The 23,616-nt window shown below is 35.8% G+C and overlaps 1 protein-coding gene across 17 annotated transcripts in view; it reads right to left on the bottom strand.

Annotated features, from left to right (window-relative positions):
- Positions 1-23,616, bottom strand: part of LOC103550082 (DExD/H-box 60 like) — a 92,597-nt gene that overhangs the window by 24,948 nt on the left and 44,033 nt on the right. For 11 of the 17 annotated variants that reach the window (XM_070611492.1, XM_070611483.1, XM_070611486.1 and 8 more), the window contains exons 17-30: positions 22,891-23,054; positions 22,051-22,209; positions 20,399-20,548; positions 19,721-19,840; positions 18,893-18,988; positions 16,566-16,681; positions 15,569-15,711; positions 15,349-15,458; positions 10,780-10,884; positions 10,129-10,257; positions 8,057-8,181; positions 5,074-5,238; positions 2,978-3,125; positions 1,412-1,564 (exon numbers count right to left, since the gene is read on the bottom strand). In XM_070611492.1, coding sequence (XP_070467593.1) covers positions 1,412-1,564; positions 2,978-3,125; positions 5,074-5,238; positions 8,057-8,181; positions 10,129-10,257; positions 10,780-10,884; positions 15,349-15,458; positions 15,569-15,711; positions 16,566-16,681; positions 18,893-18,988; positions 19,721-19,840; positions 20,399-20,548; positions 22,051-22,209; positions 22,891-23,054 — 1,883 coding nt within the window. Of the gene's footprint in view, positions 1-1,411; positions 1,565-2,977; positions 3,735-4,934; positions 5,239-8,056; positions 8,182-9,134; positions 9,212-9,445; positions 9,535-10,128; positions 10,258-10,779; positions 10,885-15,348; positions 15,459-15,568; positions 15,712-16,565; positions 16,682-18,892; positions 18,989-19,720; positions 19,841-20,398; positions 20,549-22,050; positions 22,210-22,890; positions 23,055-23,616 lie in introns of those variants that run through there. The other 6 variants (XR_011537725.1, XR_011537726.1, XR_011537727.1 and 3 more) reach the window with 5 other exon arrangements.

The following is a 23,616-nucleotide window of genomic DNA, read 5'->3' as shown; positions in this document are numbered from 1 at the left end:
TTTGATTTTGACAACAGATAACTGATCTAAGCAATTGAAGCATAATTCAGTTACATTTTTTTCCCTTATTTACTTTCCTAACATCCTATGTACCCACTCATCTATTTAATGCAGGGTACATACAATTGTCCTCTCTTCCTCTCAGATACATTGATATTAATTTATGCCATAGTTATTTTAATTATTTAATGATATAGAGAAAACAAAAATACTTTCTAATTGCTATTTATAAACCCATCTAAATTCAACCCGTTATTTGTTCACAAAGTTCATCAATAAGAAAAAAAGATGGAAAGACTCAAATCACTAAAATTTAGCATTTAACTATAATGAGTACCATTTTTAAAGTTGTTCTGTGTAGCAAAGCTATCACTATTTCCAGAATAACACTTTTATAATAGTCAGGCTACTCATTCATTCATTAACTTTTATTGAGCAACTACTATGTTACAAGTTCTACAATACTGGGTGTGATGAATAAAATAGGTGAGATCCTTGCCCTGAATTAATAATCTTTATATAAACTCTTCTCTCTGGTTCTTGCCTTTAAAATGACCAATAAATTGTATATTTATATATTTTGTATAAACTGTATCTTGCATACACGCACACACACATACACACTAAAAGGAAAACTGAGCAGAGCTGTTCATGATATTTCTTTGTTTCACAGCCTTTATTTATTATATCCTATATTCCTTACTATTCTTTCTACACAACCCTTCACATACTGACACACATGTGCACAAGTGCATGCAGCCAATAAAGCTGGTGCCTGTTTTTACAAATCACTCAAAAAGAAAATTAACTGAGTAATCATATAAACATTCGTGGTGAAGTTATGGAGACCATCCCCACCAAAAACCAGAATGTTGCATCCTTCTGAGGCACATGAATACCATGATAAACTCTTCCGCAAAAAGTATCTCAAACTGTCTTTTTGGTATGTGCACAAGTGTTTGATTATGAGCCAGCTATGGATTCCTTACCCTTTCCAAGTTCATTTAGAGATACCACAGCTATAAGCTTTATATAGACTTTGTTAGTATAGGAAAAGCTTTTTCCAATTCCTGGAAAAGAGATGTCCTCCTCTTAGCCGACCTGAGGTTTATGACATTAAAAACAGGTCTGACCAAAAGTATGTCTTAGGCAGTATGTGTTTAAAGAAAGCAAAGGATTTCTTCCAGATTACCACAGCTATAATATTTCATTATAGGTATCATCTTTTAGTCTATAAATAATTTTAAATTCCCCTAATAAATGGACTAGATGGAGAAGCTATCGAGTGAGTTGTAATAAAATGACGCTTTGTTTAGATGAGATAAACAGTTGGTATAATGTTTCATATTTCACTGATATTCAACATCTTGTATGCATAGCTTTATTTTTTCAATGTAAAAAAATCACCTACCGTGATAAACCCTTCCGCAAAAAGTATCTCAACAAACTCTCTTTCCTTAAAATACATGAAATCGTGATGATAGCCAATACCCCTTTGTGCTAAAGCCTTCAGTTCTGCGCCTTTTCTCGTTAATTGCACTCGTTTAAACACCACCTCCAAAGTCTAAAACAAGAACGAACAATGGATAATGTATTTTATTTAATTTTAATCACAGGATATCAGAATCACAGGATATCACAAAGTGAGGCTGAATCACAGAATCACAGAATCACAAAGCGAGGCTGCTTTTTGACACCGACCCTACATGAGTATAGGTTATATTTTATGACACTGGAAGCAATCTTCCCATTTTTTCAACAGACTGTCTCGGAGAAGAGATCATCATAAACCGAAGGGAGAAGGGTGCTGTTTGTAAATAAGATGCCCCGGACAGGTTGAGTGTATGATCTGCTGTTGCCAGAAAGAGGGAGATGAATTCTCTACTGGACACTTTGGAGCCCTCTGCAGGCAGAGAGAGGCTTCTCCAAGAAGGCAGAGTGGTTCCCTACCCTCAATGATCAGAGAATTCTTATTTCCCACTGTGAATCACTCACAACTTATATCCAAAGCTTTAAAAAAATATCCATACCCTGACAATCCCACTTCTAGGAATTTACCATGAGGAGAAAATCTAGCCGTCAGCCAAAATGTCCAAGGGACAGACTGCTTATAAGAACAAGAGAAAATAATGAAAATAACCTATGCAGCCAAGGGTCAGAAGATTGGTTGAAGAAATTATAGTCATCCATATCCACACACCATAGAGCTATCAAAATAATGATGTAGCTCTATTGTTGTTAATAAGAAATAAATAGCTAAGTGAGGAAAGCAGATTAAAGACTAATTTATATAATATGATCTTATCTTATTAATAAATAAATATATGAAATGTCTAATTTGGGTGTAGGCATTTTTATAAGTCTCCACAGGAAAAAAATCTCAGACAGTGACTATCTCTGAGTTCTGATATTTTTTTATTTTTGTCATTTTGTATTTTCAGCCATTTCTGCAATGAATATAAATAACTTACATAATAAAAAAAATTGTTTAAATGCCATACCATATTTGGGTATTTCAATATCTGTTTAATGGAATGTCTTGGATGTCAGATAGAAGTCTCTGAGATTGGGACATTCTGTAGATATTATTCAAAATGTATTGTACCACACATACCCAAATGTGACTAACATTAAAATACAGCATGTGGGACTGAATTCTAGAATCAGGCCAGGTAGTAATCCCGGATAGTAGAGGGAAATAAAAGAAGAGGTGGACACTTTCACAGGCAAACTACTCAGCAAGAAGAAATCACCTATAGAAATTTAACACATCAAATGCGGACAGTAATTGCAAACCAAGCAAAATAACACACGGAAATAATAATATTTCAAAGATATTGCACAAACACCACATTTCTAACAGGGATTTTACTTAGTGTCCAAAGATGATAGATTAAATGATCACCATGATAAAAAAAAATCATGACTGACAAAGTATCATCATTCTCTGGCATCCTGAGCCAGTTTCCATGCTGACCTCAGTGTGCAGCGCATTGACATCAGCATACGAGCACTCCTCAGGGATTTTCAGAAACTCCTTCAAATTGTTGAGGATATTAACATATTCAGCTCCATATGTTAGTTTTAGTTTCAACTTCCTGGACTCTTCCTTGTCTTTTCCAAAGCTAGTATTTTAAAAAATAAAGTTTTAAGTAAAGAAAGTTCATATTCAGCTACCACAAGAAGCTTAAGACTTCCCAGATGACCCTCCATCACCCAGATACTGAGTCTTAGATGAAATGCTCCCAATCCTGATTTAGTCTCCTTTCTCACATGCACTTCCATGTTTGCCCTGGAAGTCATGGGCTCTCATCAGCAAGATGCCCCATATCCTCTTCCTTTTCTCTGCATGATCTCTTCTCCCTCTTCCTATAACAGAAGTCTCATTCTTCTCAGAAGAACTGCTGTTCCTTCAGCTCTCCACAGGAAAAGCAAGAGGAAAGCATGGCACAGTCAAGAACAAGTTGGCACATTTCTTTGGCTCCACTGACCCCTGGCACTTTAAATCTCCACACTGGGACCAGAGACCCTCCTTGACTGGGCCTAAGAGGGAAACTGATTATAGCCCAAATGCCCTTTATTTTCATAGTCCATGTTGTTCATTACACATCCAACTTGAAATGTTGTTCCCAGTCCTGAAAAAGGTCTGACTAAAGAGAATCAGTAACTGTGAAGGCCTATAGCTCCAACACCTCTCTCTGAGGTCCCTTCCCTTCCCATGGGCCTGGGAAAATCTGCACAACAAACAGAAAGAAGACACAATCAGTGGTGGGATCAAGAGAGAGCCTGTTCTAGTCTTTGAAAAATATCCAAAATTAGGGAAGCTGTGGAAGCTGTTTCAATATCGAGGGAAGATTCAGTCATTCTTTCAACAAGTATTTATGAAGCAATGTGCCAGGCAATCTGCTAGCACTGGGGATACAAAAAGGAAAATGCACAGTTTTTGTAGGGGAACTGACAATCTGGGGAAAGGAAAGATATACGGACAACTGAAATACAGTGCTATAATTGCTCTAATGATTCAAACTGGAACGGGAATAAAAGAAAAAGAGCAATAAATCTACCCTGAGAAATCATTGTAAATTTCAGAGAAGATAGATTTTGAAGTGGAAAAAAAAATGTGTACAAGGTATACAGGTCAACAGAAAGGAAGGCCCTTCAGGTACAGATTCAGGTGATAGGAGCACATCATGAGTGGAGACCTGGACAAGACTGAGTCTTAGCAGAGAGGGGTAACAGGAAATGACACCACAAATGGAGGCTGGAACCAAGTCATGAAGAGCCTTGTGTACATTACTGAGCCTACACTTTATCAACTTTACTAGGCAACTAAGAGAGAGAGAGACGTTGTGCGTGGGGTACTTTGGTTAAATTTGCCCATTAGAACGATCACATCAGCAACTGCATGTCAGTTACATGGGAGGGGGTGAACCTGGAACAGGAAGGTCTCTACAAGGGCCCAGAGAAGAGATGTCAAAGGCCTAACTGGGGCAGAGTAAGGGAATAAAGACGGAGAGGACGGCATGGAGAGAAGAAACATTTGGTCCATAGAACAGTCAGACAATGTCAGTCAATGTCTTAATTAGACATTGGGAACAAGGAAGAGTAATCACCACAGTGAGGTGCTACCTCAGCACAAAATTGGTATAGTAATTCATTCTATAGGCCTTTCTTTGCTCACCCACTGTGATACTACATCAGGGAAACCTCCACATTGTGACCTAAGGGGACAAATGTAGGCTATGGTCAAGTTGGCTGAGGGTCTCCTAAGAGACATTGTTCACACGTGTGGAAAAGATGAAAAGTTTTGAGAGTTGAAATGACATACTGTCAGGTCAGATAATCTAGCTAGGCTTGCAGGCTCTGGTCCTACCCCTCCTGATTCCTAAATGAACCCTATCTATACACAACTAAGAGGCACCCACCCATCCACCCCTCCAGATTTACTCTATTTGCAAACAAAGTGAACCAGTAACAAGAACCCCTTGGTGGCCCAGTCTGCATATGTTTCTGACAGTGTCTTATGAAGTACTTCAAGCCCTTATTGGCCAATTTATTTAAGTAAATACTTACGTTTTCTTTAGTCTTTTCACTTTATTTTCAGCTTTGGTAAGTTTTTTATTTATATCATGGGCATAGCTATGACATTGGTCAGTCTGGCTACAGCTTTTTCTCTCTGGGTTCTCCAAAAAAGCGCACACGCTTTTAGCTCTTTCTTCCACATCAACACTCTTAAAACTTGAAACAAGAAGAATGCCTTTAAAAGACTATTTTTCCATTTAGATCATATTTCCATGTACCACTATCATAAGTAGCTCATTGGGGAAATGTTTTGGCTGAATGTACCTAATGGCCAGTACCATTGTATTCACTCTAAGTTGGGTCCACCCAAGGAATTTTTTCAACATTACTTGTGAGGCCATGGACTTACTACCAGGTTCATAATGCAGGCTTTGAAAAGGAATGTTGTTTTGCTGATCAAGATTAAATAGGTGTCCTGGAGAAATAAAGACTAGTAAAATTCTATGTCAACTATATCTCAATTAAAAAGAAGACTAGGAAAATCACAGTCTAATGTATGTGATAAGAAGATTTGATATATAAACAAGGCAAAAATAATAATAGCAGAAAATTACAAAGTGCTTACCAAGTTCCAGGCACTGTTCCATGTGGCTTAAATATATGAACTCATTTAATCCCCACTATGACCTTATAAGAAAGCTACTATTATTATCTCTGTTTTGCAGATGAGGAAACAGATTCCAAAGGAAATTTTAAAACTTATCCAAGATCATATAGCCTAATAAATGGTAGACTTGGGATTAGAACCCAGGCAACCCAATTCCAGAGGCCATGTTTTATTATCACAATGCTAAATTTGCCTCCCTGTTCATAGTAATACAAGTTAACATGCAATATGCGTAAATTACTGGTTACAAATGATATCTTACATGATGGCATTAAATGGTTTCATCTACTGCTTTAAAGCAAACAAATCAACCAACCAAGGTCACCTAGAAATACCTTCCCTTCTTCAATCCCTCTGATAATGTTTGTCCAAATCCAGTGTAAAACAAGGTCTTGTAGTTGCACCTGAACCAATCACATTTTCAACTATTGAGTTGTGTTTTATAAATAGTATCTCATTTAATTCTCACCTCAATCTAATGAATTAGTTATTACTATCTCCATTGTTCAAATGATGCTCAAAGACAGTAAGGAATTTTCCAGAAGTCACATAGCTAATGGAGGGAAGAGCTGGGATTTAAGCTGAGGTCTGAGAGAGCATGCTCTTAAGCACTCTCTACATGGGCATTAGACACTAAACACACACCTTGCCAGCACCATGTATTTCTTCTAGAGTCCAGATTAGGGAAGTGTTTCAGGAGGTCATCAGGAAGACATGATGGCCAGTTTGACATGAGAGCTGGACCTGAGCAATTGGATGCTCCCACTCCCTCCCCTGTCTTTGGAATATGTACTCAGCTTGCCTTCCCCACTTCCAGAAGTTGCGCCAACAATACAGCCTTGAGGTAGTAATGTGGTGATGAGACTATCTGGACTGTGTACGTGAGTAAAGCCAGTTAAGGACACCTGTTTATGTGAGTGAACCCAGCAAAAGCCTCTATATAAACTTTTAAGATTTGATGGGCAGGTATGGAAATCTCTTCGTCTTGTGGCCATCCAAGACAAGCCTCATACATCAGTTCCCTTACTTATTAAACCTTCCGCCTACCAATCTGGAGTGCTCTGCCTTTTTCTTCAGTCTTTCCTTGCCCAGCTGGTATAGGGGTCAGTTTCAGATTAAACCCGGAAGCTTCAAAGAGGTTGTGCAGGAAGCTGGCTGGCTAACTTGAGCCTAAACCAATCATCACACAGAGTTCTCAATGCCCCAGTTGATGAGACTTAGGATTTCTTTAGTATATTTTACTGAAAGTTTCATTGCAACTTGCCAAAATCCCATTACCAGATATTGAAAATATTTAAGTATTTTATAAAACGATTTATTTTAAAATTTTAAATTTGTATGAGTACATAAGTAACAAAGCCAGTTCCTATTTAGATTCCTAGCTCGAAGTTACACCTACAGCTCTGCCGGAGATACAAGAATACATTTGTTTCTAACTAAAATTGAGAGCCACACTAGAAAGCAATCTAGGTAAATATTGTCATGTATTGGCAGAATACCTCATTTATTAACTTTGGCCCAATCACAAAGAGGAAGGAGAAATTTTCTTGCAATTCCCCAAATTTGTGTCCTCAGCCATACTTTTTATTTCTACCATCATCTGGTTTTAGTTATCTACCACCAACGTGGACATTGAGATATATAACACATATGTGGCTTTAGTGCTATCATTTAAGATAGCTACATGTATATGTGTTTGTGTATTTGTCTATGCATATAATTTATTACCATTGGATCAAGGTGCTGGGAATTTATTTTACACAAAGCTTTCACAGTTAAAATAATTAAAAGTTATCTTGACTAAATAATTTATTCTGCTCTAATGCCAAAGTTGTTACCAGAGCTGATCCAGGGTACAAAGTATAATCCACTTGATAAATTCCACTTCAGTTCTCTTTATCAAAGTTAGACACTTAATATCTATTCAAGCTCTTTGTCTTACAGCACATAGTATTCAGATATGCATCCTGGTTTTAGTTTTCCTAACTATAAATTAAAAACCAAACATACCAATAAATTGGGAGCCCTTTATGTGCTTTACATCTGTACATGAATATGCAATTTGATTGCTAAAGGAGCATTTCTAAAGGTGCAAATTCAAGTTATGGTTGTTTTTTTATAGGAAAACTAACAAAGCTAAAAAGGTCAAAATAATCGGGAGTCAAGGAATTAAAAGGGCGATAAGCACAAATAATTTCACAAGGATTTCTTTAAAAATAAAATCTACCCATACTGGTTTTGTAAAGATATTCACCAAAACAGTAAAAGTTTGCTCACTTCTACTCACTTTCTATGAATGAGATTAGTTCAAAATAGAATAAAATAAAAAATTCTCACACTCCCAAAAATTAAGCTTCAATAACTTACCAAAAAAATATCGCAGGCAACTTATCCATTTGTCTTAACTTTTCAACAAGAAGGGGAAACATTTTTACCATATCGTCTGAACTTGACACCAAATTAGGGCTAAGCTTCTTCAGTACTCTTTTGGCCTAGAGTCGCAAATAAAAAATGATTTTTAAAAAATAATTTGCTTAAATAGGACAAAAAATGGAATTATTTAATTGGTTGAACTTTGAAGTATTCCTCAGAGAAAATTTTTTGTGAGTTTTTAAAAATATTTCTTTTAAAATGTATTCTCAAGTTATGTTAAAAAGTCAACAGAGTAATAGATAAGTCAGTCTAAATGAATATTTTTCAAAATGTAGACTGGAATAGATACACGATATTCTGAAGGCACTACAAATGAGTCAAGAGGATAAAGATTATTCAGCAAGTGTTGCTGCTTCACCTGTTGGAGAGAGTGACTGAAGTTCTCACCTTTTATTAGAGAGTAAAATAGCTTCCAAATATATTAAAGAGCATAGAAAATCAATGATAAAATAGCCAGAAGAAAACGTAAGAGAGTATTCATGACTTATCTGGGTAGGAGCAGGTTTTTCAAACTTAAAGTAATAGAGAAGCCACCTGAGAAAAGTTCAATATATTGCACTCTATAAAAATTAGAAACTTCCTCATGTGGCAAAAGAAGAAAATCAAAATGTAGAAAGTCATCAAAAACCTTGAAAAAATATATAGATGAGGAAAAAATTTTTATGCAATATGACACAAAATCATTCTTTATACACAAAAAAACTTGAAAAAAAATCACATTTTTTTTAAAAAAAGAAGGAACAGCCCATTGATAGTATCATAAATAATGGTCCAATGAAACAGACTCTTTCATAAATCACCCATTGCTGAGATTTTTTTCTTTATAATTTTCTGTGTTTTGTAATTTTTCAACAGGCAAAATGAAAAACTTTTAAAATAAAAAAGAATTTTTAAACTACATTAACCAGTAGCTTGTAATAATATAGAGAGATGCTTACATTATAACACTTAACTGAAAATTCAGGATATGAGTTACAAAAGGGACTGGACAGAAGTGCAACAAATTGTTTACCTCAGAGCGACGAAATTGCAGGTGGTAATTTTTATTCTACTCCTCCAAATTTTACAATTTTCTATAAAGAGCGTCTACTATGTTTTTAATAAGAAAAGAAATAAACATGATTTTACATCAAAAAATTAACACTAAATTCCTTTACATAGTCTACAATAGAAAATCTTTGGTAAAACAAATAATAATGTGCTATCATGAATACATTTTCTTAATACAGTCTATTTTCCTTTTTAGGCATCATTTGGGAGGGGTGGAAGGCGGGCAGGACTTTGGTTTCCAGTTTGTTCCTGGTTAACCGTTAATGGAATATAATATTATTTGCCAAAAACATAGGCTAAAATACCTGCTGTAGTAGTATTTCCTGACATCAATACCATCTTTAACTTTATTTCTTTTATCACTGCAGTGAAAAGGGCAAATAAACATGGCACATAGTCAGTAGACAAGAATCAAAAGTCCACCAATCTTAATGCTCAAGGATAACTCCTTCTCAGAGTAGCCACTTAAGAGTTTGTCATCTGCCAATTTGCCTGAGCCTCTTTCAAATATATTTATATTTCCTCCTCTATCGTCATTTACATGAGTTTCAGACATTGGTTATCTTTATTTATAATTTCTTTTTATTTGTCCAAAACATATTTAGGGTAGCTCCCCTACTAACTCGCAATCATCTCAACTATTATTATTCTGGAGCCAGTCCTTTTTCTGTGAAAGCAACATCAACAATATTGATTTCTATATTAACTGGTTCTCCGTTTTTAGTTATCATAACAATCTGAAGGAGTCAAAAGGCTATTGCACATGTCTTAGTGGGCACTGGGCTAAGAGATGAAACCACTACCCTCCCTTTTTTTTCTACCTTAGACTCACTGAGTAACGTGTTTAAGTGAAATTTCTAAAATGAAAAGTGAAAGAAAAACTGGCATTGGCTAAGTTATATAACTCCAAACAGTTAACAATTGAGAGGATCTTTGCCCCAAAGTGTGAAAATTACCTTCTTTACTTTGCCATTTTTAATCCAACGTGTTAGTTCTGCCTTTAAGTTTTCTTCGTATTTTCTAGCATCCAATTTTTTAATGACTATTTTATTCTTAAAAAGAACAAATTCCTCTGGACTCAATTCCTTGGGAAAAAATTACCACAAAATTAAGTCAAATTATGCAATCTACATAAAAAATACAATTATATATTTAAATTTACAAATCTCCTTAACCAAATTGCAAACTCCTTGAGGATAGGGGTTGTTCAACATCTTTTCATCTCCCCATAACTTCTAACACAAAAACCTATGATGATGGATGAACTCTTCAAAGGAAAGAATATAGAACAAAGCCAAGGAAACAATGAAAACTGACAGACAGAAGAAAGCATAATGAAAGAAAATAGAAGAATATAAATCCAAAAAGGGAACCAAAGTATCACAAGTGCTAAAAAAAGAAATATTTTCAAGAATTATAGGATATTCTATATTACGAAATGTAAGAAAGTCAAGAAGAAGAATGTCTGGAAAGAAAGAATAAATTATTTCCAATGTCAACTTCAATTTTAATTTAGAGAATAAGTGTGCTTAAGTAGAATAATTTTCCCATATTCTTCAATAGCATTAACTAAAGTAGTTTCCATGCATACATATTCATATATTTACCTGAGCCCTGGGCCAAGTTTCCCAGACTTGAACCATGGTATCATAAAGTTGGACACTATCTTGAGGGGAAAGCGTAAGATCAGAAGGGAAGCCATACTTTTCGATCTGTGAAGAAATAAATTAATTAATGGATGGATGGATGAATGAATGAATAAATTGGGAATACTTACTTTCTTTTCATTTCATCTTATGTCATATCCTATGTGTCATGTCTCTATTCATGAATCCAGAGACATTAAAGGGCAATAAACTAAAATATTCTACCCCTGCAAGGATCTAACTGTTAACAAAATCTTAACCAGGAAGTATCCCTAACCCGCTGAAGCAGAAAAACCCCAGAGTCCACTAATAAGTTTTCATATTATTTCCTAAGACTAATTGTACTAGACAACAAACTGACACTTCTCTATGAAACATCTCTAGAACACCGTTGACGGTCCTAGGCAGTTGGAAAATATGAACACTCTCAGTGTGGTCTCAGTTGAAACTGAAATTGAAATGTTTTTACAAATAAAGATGATTCTATGATCATGCAAAAAGGGATAAAGCTTTGTTAGATAGAGATTCAATATAAAAGCTGGGTGAACTTCATGAAAACAAAGGCTCTCAGACAATCTTAAGACACCTTAAGAAATCTCTCCCCCGACGGCTAGCCAGGTTACTGAGCTGGTTCTGTCTTAAGCCTTGAGAACATGTGCACTACTTATTCCTCTCACAAAGGCTTTTAATGTTACTTATGGGCCAGGCACTGCTTCAGGAACAAGAAAAAAAATCCTGCCCTCAGAGAGTGCATTATAGATTCCTGGAGTTTCAAACACCACTACTCCTAATCTATTGTGTGCAAAAGGGCTAGAATAACAGCTCTCAAACCAGGACCTTTGAAAAAATGTTAAGGGTAGACAGTCCATGGGAAATACCCTATCAAACACAGTTAACCAAGAAGCTTTACTTCAAGACCTCTGTTATGTTAATGTGCACTGTGAAGCTCCAAGAAAGAGACATGGCATTACACTTTTCCCCAACTTATCTGAAGAAGAAACCACAGTGTTAAAAAAAGTACCTATTACCAGGTCATGGAATATTGGAGCTACTGGACTAAAGGAGACACTCCAAAAATAACAGAGTTCGGAAAGAATTGAAGAGATGTTTGGTGCAGTGGAAAGCGTAGCATACTTGGAGTTCTAATCATAGCTCCAACTACAAGCTCCTTGGGTTTTGGTTTTTCTCACCTATAATATGAGAATGACAACATCTGCACTGTAGTCTTTCAGGATTGTGGTGAGATTCAAAAGAGTTAAATATATTAGGATTTTCTTTTCATACTATGCTATGCAGCATAAATATAAAGAACCATCATTTAACAACTTTCACATTGGATCCATGAAGTTAGCTAGATGGTAAGGACTACATTTAAATAGACCAGTAAATGTGCACACTGTCTTGGAAGGTGAGGATTTCAGTATCTCATAAATTACACCTTGTGGGTGACTACACAGTCTGTCCATGAGACTATCCCTTTCTTAAGTAATTAGTTTTCTAAGAATTATCAGGTTCTTACTGATGTTATGTTTCTATTTTGGTTTCTGGAGTAATAGTGATGCAATTTCCAAAGTGTCTCTCATCCTTTTACAGATGCCATAGTTTCCTCATCTTTAAAATAGGGATAATTTGGGGATAATTCACATGTCACAGTTTCATTGTGAAGATTAAATGAGATAATGTATATAATACACTATTAAAATGCCTGGTGCTTTTTTAGTATCCTACCTGTAAAGTTGATTCATTATCAGCTTACAGATACTCTCTCAGTTCATCAACTCTATCACTAAAAGGGTATACTAAACTCAGTTGCTCTCTCCTGCACAGATAACTAGCTGGTATACCTTAAACTGACCTAAGTGATATAAAAGATGATACACAAGAGAAAAGATCATTGGTTTCTATTACATCTTCATTCATAAACATAACTATATCATACCACAATGCTCATATTTTATTTTGAAAAAATAAAAATGAAATAAGATAAATAATGAGTCCAAAGTCACAGGTGCTGGTAAGCATTTATGAACTGAGTGGAAAGAGACTGGAAAACAGTTCTTCCTAAGACTGCCTGGTGCTGACAGCTTCTCAGGGAAATGAGCAGCTATTCTTTTAAAGCAGAGTAATTCGTAGCGAAGATTACGCAGCTCTTCTCTTTGCCCAGGAACAAGTCACATGTAGATTGAAGGCAATCTCTCATCACAGCTGGATTAAGGAGAGCTCACTCATCCTGCTCCATCCCTTCCTTTTTGAAACTATTTCCGTGAGAGAATAAGAGAGGAGAGGATCAAAGTTGGATGTGTTCCCTTTCATTCTTCTTTTTTGCTTCAATTTAATCTGTTCCCTTCATGATCGAGCAATTTCAACTTCGTCTTATGTAAATACACACCTCAGAAACTTAACCACAGTTGTCTAAACATTTAAAAAAGCATAGGTCTCTGTATCTATCCCCAGGTATGATGTAAGAGTCAAGATTTAAGAAGACTCCTACAAGAGCACAGCCATTCGGGGTCAGAAGTCATACAGGGTCAGAGCACACTGTAGTGGTTACATTGCTTTCCAGTTACTCTATTAATAGCTACTGAAAGTAGAAAAAGGCACGTGGCCCAAAATGATGATCTCACCAAGTACGCCTAGCCACTGTACTTACAGCTGATTAAAGACAATGTGTCTTGAACCATACCAAGCAGAATAAACCATTAAAAAATTACAAAATACTATTCAATTAGAAAATGACTGGGAATTCTATGCTGAAAATGTCAGAAAAATCATTGGAAAGCTTTAAAAAATGATGTCTTTATTATATATCTATTCTCTAGGCGTGGAGTTGATGATGAGGGGCAAGAATGAGTTTTATAGCATTTGGTTTGGGTCAGTGCAAAGCAAAGGAAAAGCTACTTAATAAAATTCTATTTGAAACCATCCAAAAGACAGAATCTCTTCAGCTGGATATTATACAACCTTTACCATCACAGCTCAGAGTCTGTGTAGTCCATTCCATTCAGCACTCACTCAGGCATTCAACCTATAAATTGTTCAGTGTAACACTGTGGTTAAGAGCATTAGGCCCCGGAATCAGGCCATCTGAGTTTGGTTCCTAGCTGGACAATTACTAACTGAGTCCTTGGGCTATTTAACTTCTCTATCCTTCTCCTTTCTCATCTGTAAATTGTGGATAATCATAGCGCATTTATTATAAAGACATTGCGAAGGTGAAAAGAGAAATACATATAAATGTTTAGCAAGTGCCTGACACATAGTTAAATGCTCAACATATGTTGGTCATTGTCATTCCACAAATACTTATTGAGCAGCTTTTAGATATAAGGCACTATGAGCTATCTGTAAGATAATCCAGAGGTGAAAATGTACAAAATTTTTCATCAGAAAATTTAGAATCTAGTTTAAAAGAAAAAGCATGCCAAAAAAAATTATAATAGTAGGCTGACCATAGTTGCTGTCATTTAAAAATATATAAATAATGCTATATGTTATCAGAAAAGAAGATCACTTCAAGATGGAGAGATCATAGAAAGACTTCTGAATAAAGTCCCTCATTAGCAGAGACATGAAAGATGAATAGGATCTGGAAAGCCAGAGTTTAGCCTCTGGGGTAAAGCATTCCAGGTACAACATACAACGTGAAGTCTTCCAGGTGAGGCAAGTGACTCTAGATTAGAGAAGGCCTTGAACGCCAAGCTAAGAAGTTTGAAATGTATTTGTTTCCAATGGAGAAACATTGAAGGCTTATGAGCAGGAGAGGATCAGAATTCTATTTTAGGAAGATTAATGGAACAGTAGAATTTTGAACATAGCTTAATGAAAAGACCATCTGTTGGCTAATGTCATTTTAGCTTCGAGAGGCAACTTGAGCCTAAATGACCTCATCATGGGAATAGGATGTAAAAGGAAGAGAGAAAAGCACCAGAAATTAATAAATCCTTCCACACTCACAACTCTGTGCCACAACTGAGATCTCTTAAGGCCTTCATCTTATCGATCCACCGTGGAAAAAGTCACGTCAAGATTTTCATGTTAGTGGGAAGTGTCTCTTCCCTGTTTAGATCAATTGATGGTGATTAGATTCTGACATGAACAAGGGTGCCCATACAGCTGGAGCCGAACTGTTAGTCACAGAGAAGTTGAAGGCAGAAAAATGTGCTAAGAAGAACTGGGTAGAGAAAGACAATGTCTGGAAATAAAGAAAAAGAATAAACAAACCAAAGAACCCAGATTAGAATTATTCATTACTTCCTCTCTAGAGGTAGTTATTAAACTTTGGATGTCCCAGATAATTTGAGGATCTAATGAAATCTAGAAAACAGTACACACACAAAATTGTAAGGGGGTTTGCAGTCCCCCTGGATGCTTAGCATGAGTGCTTTCCATCCTGATGTCCATCGACCTAAGGTTAAGATTCTCTGTTGTAAAGAATACATGCTACAATTTTATGAAGGTTAATTGAACAACTTTCCAGTTGTGATATACACTAGTATTCCTCTAATAGGACAAATATGGCTTTATACGTACATGATCCGTTGTTAATGCTGCACATGGGTGAAAATGATCAAAACAAATGTCATTGTCTTTTACTGAACAGATATGCTTTTCTAAATCATTGTATCTCTCTCCATAGAGCACTAAATATGAAGAGAAAGAATATCCAAATTAGTGGGCATATAATGATGAGTATTTATACATAAGTTTAAAGCAAAATAAAACAATCCCTATGCTTCTAGAGCAAGCTTACCGAGTCTAACTTCATATGATTGATCTCTATGCAAGTTGTCTTTGAGAAAGTTGAGACACTGGTCAGACTTTACTTCAGAAATAAACTTTTCTTCCATCATCTTGTCTTCCTGTCTCCAGTACTGTTTTACTGATTGCAGCCACCTTAAAGAATAAATATACATATTATTTAAGCAGAATATGGAACTATTTACCAAGAACTTAGATATTTTAAGCAAAGAAAATTCCACATGCCTAAAAAGTTATACTTAAGCACATGGGTTTTGGATTTAAACTGCTTGAGTTTGAATCTCAGCTCCATCACTTCATAGCTGTGTACTTTGGGCAAGTTCCTTAACCTTTCTATGCCTCAGTTTGTTCATCACAAAATGGTGCAAAATAGTAGTACCTTCCTCATAAGATTGTTGTAAGAATTAAATGAGTTAAAATACCTGCAACATAGGAAGCATGATGTAAGTGTTTGTTGTCATTGTTGCTATCATTGCAGTGGGTGGTTGTTACTAGGGAAAATCAAGTCTGGTAACAAAACAATACTTGATATTCAAGTAATAAGGCTTTGTTGTTCTTACAATCACCATTGACAAGGTGGAAAAATGTTAGGAAACCTCAGGGTCAATGGCTGTGTCCAAGTTATTTCCATTTTAGCTTTACTTTTTAGATAAGAACAACAACAAAAAAGGGATACAACGCTATCACTTCAGATGACACTTATCTGAGAATTTTTGGAAATTTTTCGACACAGTTTCATATCTGATTGTGGGAGACCTTGATGTTCTTTTGGGGAAGACGTCTTCCTTCTATCCCTTCCAGGAAACATATCTTCAAAATATTTTTAGAGAAGCTATACTCTCTGAAGTTTCAAAGATAAGGTAATAAATTTATCTGAAAGTTATAATGTTATAGAAATAACCTTAAAGACTAAAGACCATATAGATAGTATATTATTCAACCATTCAATATATAATTACCATTCTGTCCAAAATGAAACCTATACCTACTCAGTAAGAAGCTTAGGGTTACTTATGGTAGCCGAAAGAACCAAAAAGGGACATCGAATCATGACAAGAAGATGCTCCCAAAATTTTCCTCCAGTTTCTCCACCAAGACAGTGGACCTAGTAAAGAAAAAAAAAAATATCAGTTGAAAAGTTGATTTGAAAATGGTAAATGGAAAAAAGCATAGAAGCATTAAATAGTCATGCACATTTCTCCAGTTTCACATGATTAAGCAAACCTAAATAAACAATGATGAAGTCAGACAATAGAGGTCACTGACACTTAACTCTTCTTCAATCTCCACAATAATCCATCGTTAATGCCAAAAATTCCAACTCTAAAAATCTGTTTGAAGCCATATTTTCCTCTCCATTCATACTGATATTCAAGCTACCATCACCCGGATTTCTACAATAGCCTCCTGATTGTTCTCTTAGCTTCCACTTTTTCCCCATACGCTCTTCACATCACAGCCATAATGGGATTTTTAGCCTAAGTCAAATCAGGCCATGTCACTAACTAAAGCTCTACAATGTCTTTCCAAAGCATTTAGAGCAAAATACAAATTGCTTAACTGGAAGTGTAACACCCTGCACAATCTGGCCCCTGCTCACTTTTCCAAGTTCATTGCAGGCCACTCTTACCCCTCATTCACTCTGCCCTGGACATACTGGCCTTGTTTTCATTCCCTGAACACACCTGTCCCACCGCAGGGCCTTCACACACATGGCTCCCTCTACTTAAACCCTCATCCACCTCTCTTAGCTGATTATTCCTACTTACCCTGCAAAGGGAAGCTGATGGTCACTCCCTCAGAAATACCTTCCTGAGCACCCATCCAAAGCTGTCCTTACTTCTCATTTTGCCATTATCATGGTCACAGCAGACTGATTTTTTCTTCAGAGTTCTTATCATAATGTTGACTTACATTTTCCTTGGTATGTTTCCTTGTTTAATTACTCTCTCCCTCACTACACCATAAGGCCATTACCGGTATACCAGGGAAAATGCACGGTGCCTAATACATAGTAAGCACTTAATTAATATTTGTTGAACGAATGAATCAATTACCTTTGTCTAAATGATACAAATTAAGACTTAGAGAGGAGGCCCAAAATTTGATTTTAATTAAATAAAATAAATTGTGACCCTTCCTTGGGATTCAACTGGAAAGACTTACTATCAGAGCCTAACAATAAATACATAAATAAACCAGTATATTTCTTTATCCCTTCTGACTTTGATTTGGTCAGATAGCAAACCACTTTACCAAATGCTGACTTTATATTTTTATCAGCTAACAATTTCTCTGAACTTTCTAAAATACGCAGTAACTTGTAAAGCCTTCCTGTAGGCATGTTTTACATATGCATAAATCAGGAAAACTGAGTTACCCAAGTTTCAACATCATTACACTTATGCATTTGGAGATGAGACCACAGTCCAAGATTCCACATTGTGAAGATCAAGGGTTTGGTTTAGTTTGGTTTCCCCTTAGAACAGGAATGTTTAAGGTCAGCAAGACAGAATACAACCCAGTGAATAAAAAAGAAATAGAATACTTCAGGACCAAACAAAGCAGAACAACAGCCTGATAGCCTGCTCCCAACTTCACACAAGGAAAAGGTAGATTCACTATAGGTTTGTCACCTTGTTCTCTTTAAAGCTGAAAATTCCTTGAAGCAAAGATATATAAAGTTTGCATTCTATTTCATCACCTTCAAATCATGTTGATAATAATATTGCTATGTCCCTCCAGATCTAAATCATTTTCCATTTTGCTCTCTGCCCAAGGAATCTGACCTCGGAAACCAGCTCAACCGACCTTCCTAGCTCTCTAGCTTCTGTTGGGTTTGGCCACTGGAAAGTTCAGGCAAGACATGGGAAGGAAGGAAAACAATCAGGTCAAGGTCTTTATTCTGTTAGCTCCTTTCCTAAGAGGTCAACCTTGACTGGCTATGTTCCTCCACCAAGGTCACTGCTCCTCCCAAAGAGGCTATCTCTACAGACTTTCTCTCCTTTTGTGTTCCATACTGCTTCCTCCTCCACCCCTCCTCTTTCACATAGTTAACAGCTTGGGGTTGTATTATTTCTGGATGACAGCACTCACCTTGTGGTTTTCCTTGCACAAACCTTTGTAAACAGCCCCTCTGTAAAGACACCTCACTAAGAATTATGCTAATTTGAATATGCAATCCGTTTTCTGTTGGTACCCTGGCTGAAACAACAACTTAGATAATTACCATCATAGTGCCCTACATTTTCAAATCTGAAATTATAGAGCATATACACACTAGGATATCAACCCAGAGAAATAGCCCAGAACCTACCTCATCAAATATAACATATCTGAGCCTTTTCACCCATTTTTGGCAATGAGGATCAAGCAGCAGAACTTCAAAGCATGCAGGCTCGGTGATAAGTACCTAAAAATATAAACGATTAGTGTAGCTAACTTTACTGAGCATTTCTTTTGTGTCAGGCATGGTAATACGAATCTAAAAAGTCGCTGCAGGTACTTACTGGGAATTAGGACAGAACATTGCTGGTGAGGGCAGTTTTAAGGTCATGGTGTGGCTTTGATATTTGTAGTTTAAGTACTTAGATTTATGAGCATTTGGATTAATGAAAATGGGGGAAAAAAAACCTAATAGTTCCTTCATATTTTGTCTAGTCTTAATTGTTTACCTGTGAGCTCAGTAAGGGAGAAAACCTATCTTTATCTATAATTTACCTAACAACAGCTACACTGTCAAAACACAATATTTTTGAGATAAATTTTTATTATGAATAGGGTTAAATTTTTATTATTTATAAGAACAAGTAATTTTGAATGGAAAAAAAGAGCTTGGGTAGTTATTTAATAATGTAGTAGTTTTGTTAAATCGACTTAAATCCCTTTATAAATTAAAATGAGATATAATAATCTATTTCTTGATATTTTAGGTCATAATGTAAGTGTCCTTAGAGAGTGATGATCCTAGTTCCCACTCTTTAGAGTGGAACAAGCTCAGATTTTTCATATGGCAATTGCATTTCTTGCAAATTCAACGAAATTATTTCCACAAGGGTTTGTGACTATGTAGATTCTCAGTAAAAGAGAAATCTAAGTACTGTTCTGTAATTTAATAACGAATTCATTCACGAATATGCCATACCTGACAGTTGAGTGTATTATAATGGTAATCTCTCGTGAAAGTGCCACATAGAGCACTGCCAGGCGGTAACTTTTTGATAAAACGATTCTGAACGGTTGCTGCCACTTGACCGACAAGGACCTGATTGACAAGGAAAGAGACCTGTTAGTCATTCAGTAGAGAACAGACATGTAAAACCTCAGAGGACAAACAGAATTTGTCCACAAGTATATTATTTTACGCGCCTAGAAAGCTTAACCCTATTCCTATCCCTCAGTACTAGATGACTGTATTTGAGTTACTCGGCTAAGGAAATAAGGTTTAAATGAGAACACTTAACAGAGGGTAAAAGGAAGATAAACATAGCTTCCCCCAAAAGAAAATCCAGGAAAAGATCCTCATACACCAGAAAAAACTTCCTGCATAATCAAGGCTTCAAGAGAAGGTGTGTGTCAGTAAAGGCAGATGCTTCTCTGAAGCCAAGTATAAAGCCTAATTTGAGAGCAGCCATCAAAATCTGGAGGCCAGACTTTTTCTTCCCTCTAATTCTAAGGAAAGTGTTGTTGCAGCCTTTGAAACTGGAAGGAGAAATCGCAAGTTAAAAAGTAAAGGGGCCGAGATCTACCACATGACCATGAGCATTATTTTAAAGGAGAGATTCAGAAACGAAAGAGAAAATTAAAGTTGCTTGAGCGTTACCTTTGTTGGTGCAACATACACCACCACCCCTTCATCACTCTCCTTCAGCACCTTCTCCATGCAGTAGTAGGAAGCATAGGTTTTGCCTGAGGATGTTGGGGCAACAATCACTGCTGACTCATTATTATCCACAACATCAAGGACCTCTCGCTGCAGGGTCAAGAGCACCATTTTTTGTCAAGAAAGCAAACAGCATATTACCAACACAAAGACAATATCACTTGTACCCTCTCTAGGTCCTGTGCCTGTATTATGCTGCACCCAGAACTCTGAACCTCTGAAGATGAGGTCTGGTAAACACTCAGAAGGATGATTCATGAGAATGCCTGGATTACTCACATCCTTGCCTCAGAAAAGAAATTTTATTTTACATTTTGACCTGGAGGGAGAGTTTTCTTTCTGAAAAATCGAAAGTGAGACTGAGCGAAGCATCCTTTTCAGTTGGAAAACATTTTTTCCAATTACTTCTCGTTTAGTTAAGTTCAGAAAAGGCTTTGCAAAATTAAATTCCAAGAAATTAGTCATGCCATGGTTAATCTAGCTTCATCCACAGAGAGATATCAATATATCTTTTCCTGATGATGTAAATAAAGGCCAAGAAGGAGAAAAAGTCAATGATTCATGGAACTCGAGCCACATTCTCCAGACACAGGAGAAAACCATCTACTACCTTTGAAGGTGTGCAAGAGCTTCACGGGTACTCAAGGCTTGGGCATCTGCTTGTATTACGTCAAAACATGACTAGTCAAAGAGTCTTAATACTGTTTGCTCGCAGTATGATAAGCAGAAGACGGGAAAACACACCTGCCTGTCTACTCTCTTTATTCACGGTTCCCTCTCAGAGACACACTAGCGTGAACTGAGCAGAAGAACTACAATTTGTGTAGGCCTAATAAAGAATATGTTGCTGTCTTATGACCCATATTGAAGGGCGGAACTGCTCCCCATGCTCTAGAAAAAAAGAAAATCAGGTTCTGACTTCCTACATGGATATATTTTATTCTCATGTGTTAACCAACCTTTTTCAATTTTAAATAAATTTGTCTAAGAAGAGCTAAAATGTGGGATTACTGACTAAGGATTCTGCACAATTTCCTGTTCACTTAAAACGTTTTCAGCCCATTTGCCTACAACCCTCCTACATGAATCCAAGGCAAAATTGACTGATCACTATAGAAAAAGTTAACTTTCAGAAAATGCCCAAATTGGATGGTGACAGGTTGTATTACTAGCACACAAGGAGCATATGATGCACAATCAGTTTATCTTTCTTATCCAGTCACAGATGGTGTTGTTGGATACCTACATATAAACTCCCAGATTAGACCACCGAAATTTTCCTGTACATATTTATATCTATATACAAGTTTTTCTGTTGCCATAGGCAATATTTGGAAATTCCTCTAAGCTAATGTGACAAAGATGTCTATGTGACTCAATCAAAGTATCCACATGAAAACAGTTTATATATTAGATGAAGGGTCACAATCCTTAAGTGGAAAAAAGTCGACAGTTCACCTTTTGGATGAAACAGTTTCAAATTATATTACACAAAATTTAAAACTTTAAGTAAAATATAGCATGTAGAGACAAAGTAAAGAGAAGCTCTGAAATCACACTGATTAAGAAAATACAATGTTTCCTGTCATTACCTGCCATGTGTCAGGAATGAAATCTTGGACCCTGGGATCTGGATCATTTCTCTCATCTCGTATCAAATAATGGCCCATGTATTGTAGTTGAAACCTAGCAGGTCCAATGTCAATTGCATATTTATTCTTTTTCTTCCTTTTCTCATCATCTCCTGTTACCTGTTATTATTTCAATACATTATTTTATTTGAAATCATCTTAAAATTAAATAAACATTTAAGAAATACTTATTGATATCTTAAAAAAATATTAAATTCATATAAATTAAATTTACTATACAATTTATTAAGTTTATATAAATAACCTTTAATAAATATTAAATGTTTATTTATTAAATGTTCCATGCACAAGGCATTTTTACCATGCTTTTAAATAGTCTCATATTTAAGGAAGAAAAGTTTTATCATCTAAAATATCATTTTTGGGATAAATAAAACAGCAGATATTACTGTTAAAAAAAAGTTCATCCTAGAATTGAAAGCTGGAAGCCTGTTAAAGCCTAGCCTTCATTCTCCCTACAGGCTTTAGATATGGTGCTAGAATTAAGTACAGGATCCATTTTTGTTACCAAGAGGGTTCAAAGTGCCATCCAGAGATCATCTGGTATCTAATCCCTGCTTCCAGAAAGCATCTGTACAAATTTTCATATTCTAATTTACTTCAAATTTTGGCAGCTAGTTTAGTAATAAATAGTCTCAAATCTATTATTTAATAAACTAGAAGCAGAGGAAATATGTTCAGTTAACTGTATATATGAGATCCTTTATGACATCAATTAATTAATCTACTATATTAAAATTGGTTAAAAGTTAAGGTAAGGAGAAATTCTAGTTATCTTACCAGGGTTGGATCTAAAGAGTTTGCCAAATTATTAAAACCTAAATATTTAAGGCATTTGGCTATAAATTTATGATCCTCTTCCAAAATTTCTGGGTATCTCTCCAGAAGCGAATGGATTCTTTTCATCATTTGAACAGCTATACTTAAATCTTTTGAAATTTTGCCTTGTTGAAGAAACAGTAAAACCGTTAAAAAAAGCATCAGAAATAACAATTGCTTGATCACTCATGACAATTATCTAGTCAACCAATTAACACAATCTGATTAAACTCACTATTTTACTTGACTTTAGTGGAAGTTTTAAGGAATTAAAAAAACTAAACTCACGATTAAATAAAATTAATACTCCATCTATCCACACTTCCATATCATCTAATAGCTTCAAAATAGCTGTTTAAGTGTAGGGAAAAAATAAAACAAAAAAGACACAAACTTTGTAATTCATAGCAGAGATAAGAACCATTTGAACTCAGTTCTGAACGAATTTTCACAGGAAAATAAAGAAATAACCTGCACGCTATTTTCATGTGTCTTCTATGTGCATAGAAAAAACTCTGCGACATTAGATACCTGATCAAAACATCAGCAACATTTACTGAGGTCTTCTCTCGACCACATATTATATTTGTGTTTATGAAACAATCAGTGGAACCTTCCAATCATGAAGAGCTAAAATAGAACCTCACTACACCCCAATAATTCTATACAGACTCTATATATGTTCAC

Source organism: Equus przewalskii, chromosome 2 (genome assembly GCF_037783145.1).
Source record: "Equus przewalskii isolate Varuska chromosome 2, EquPr2, whole genome shotgun sequence".
Lineage (NCBI taxonomy): Eukaryota > Metazoa > Chordata > Mammalia > Perissodactyla > Equidae > Equus > Equus przewalskii.
This window is presented reverse-complemented; position numbering and strand designations above follow the sequence as displayed.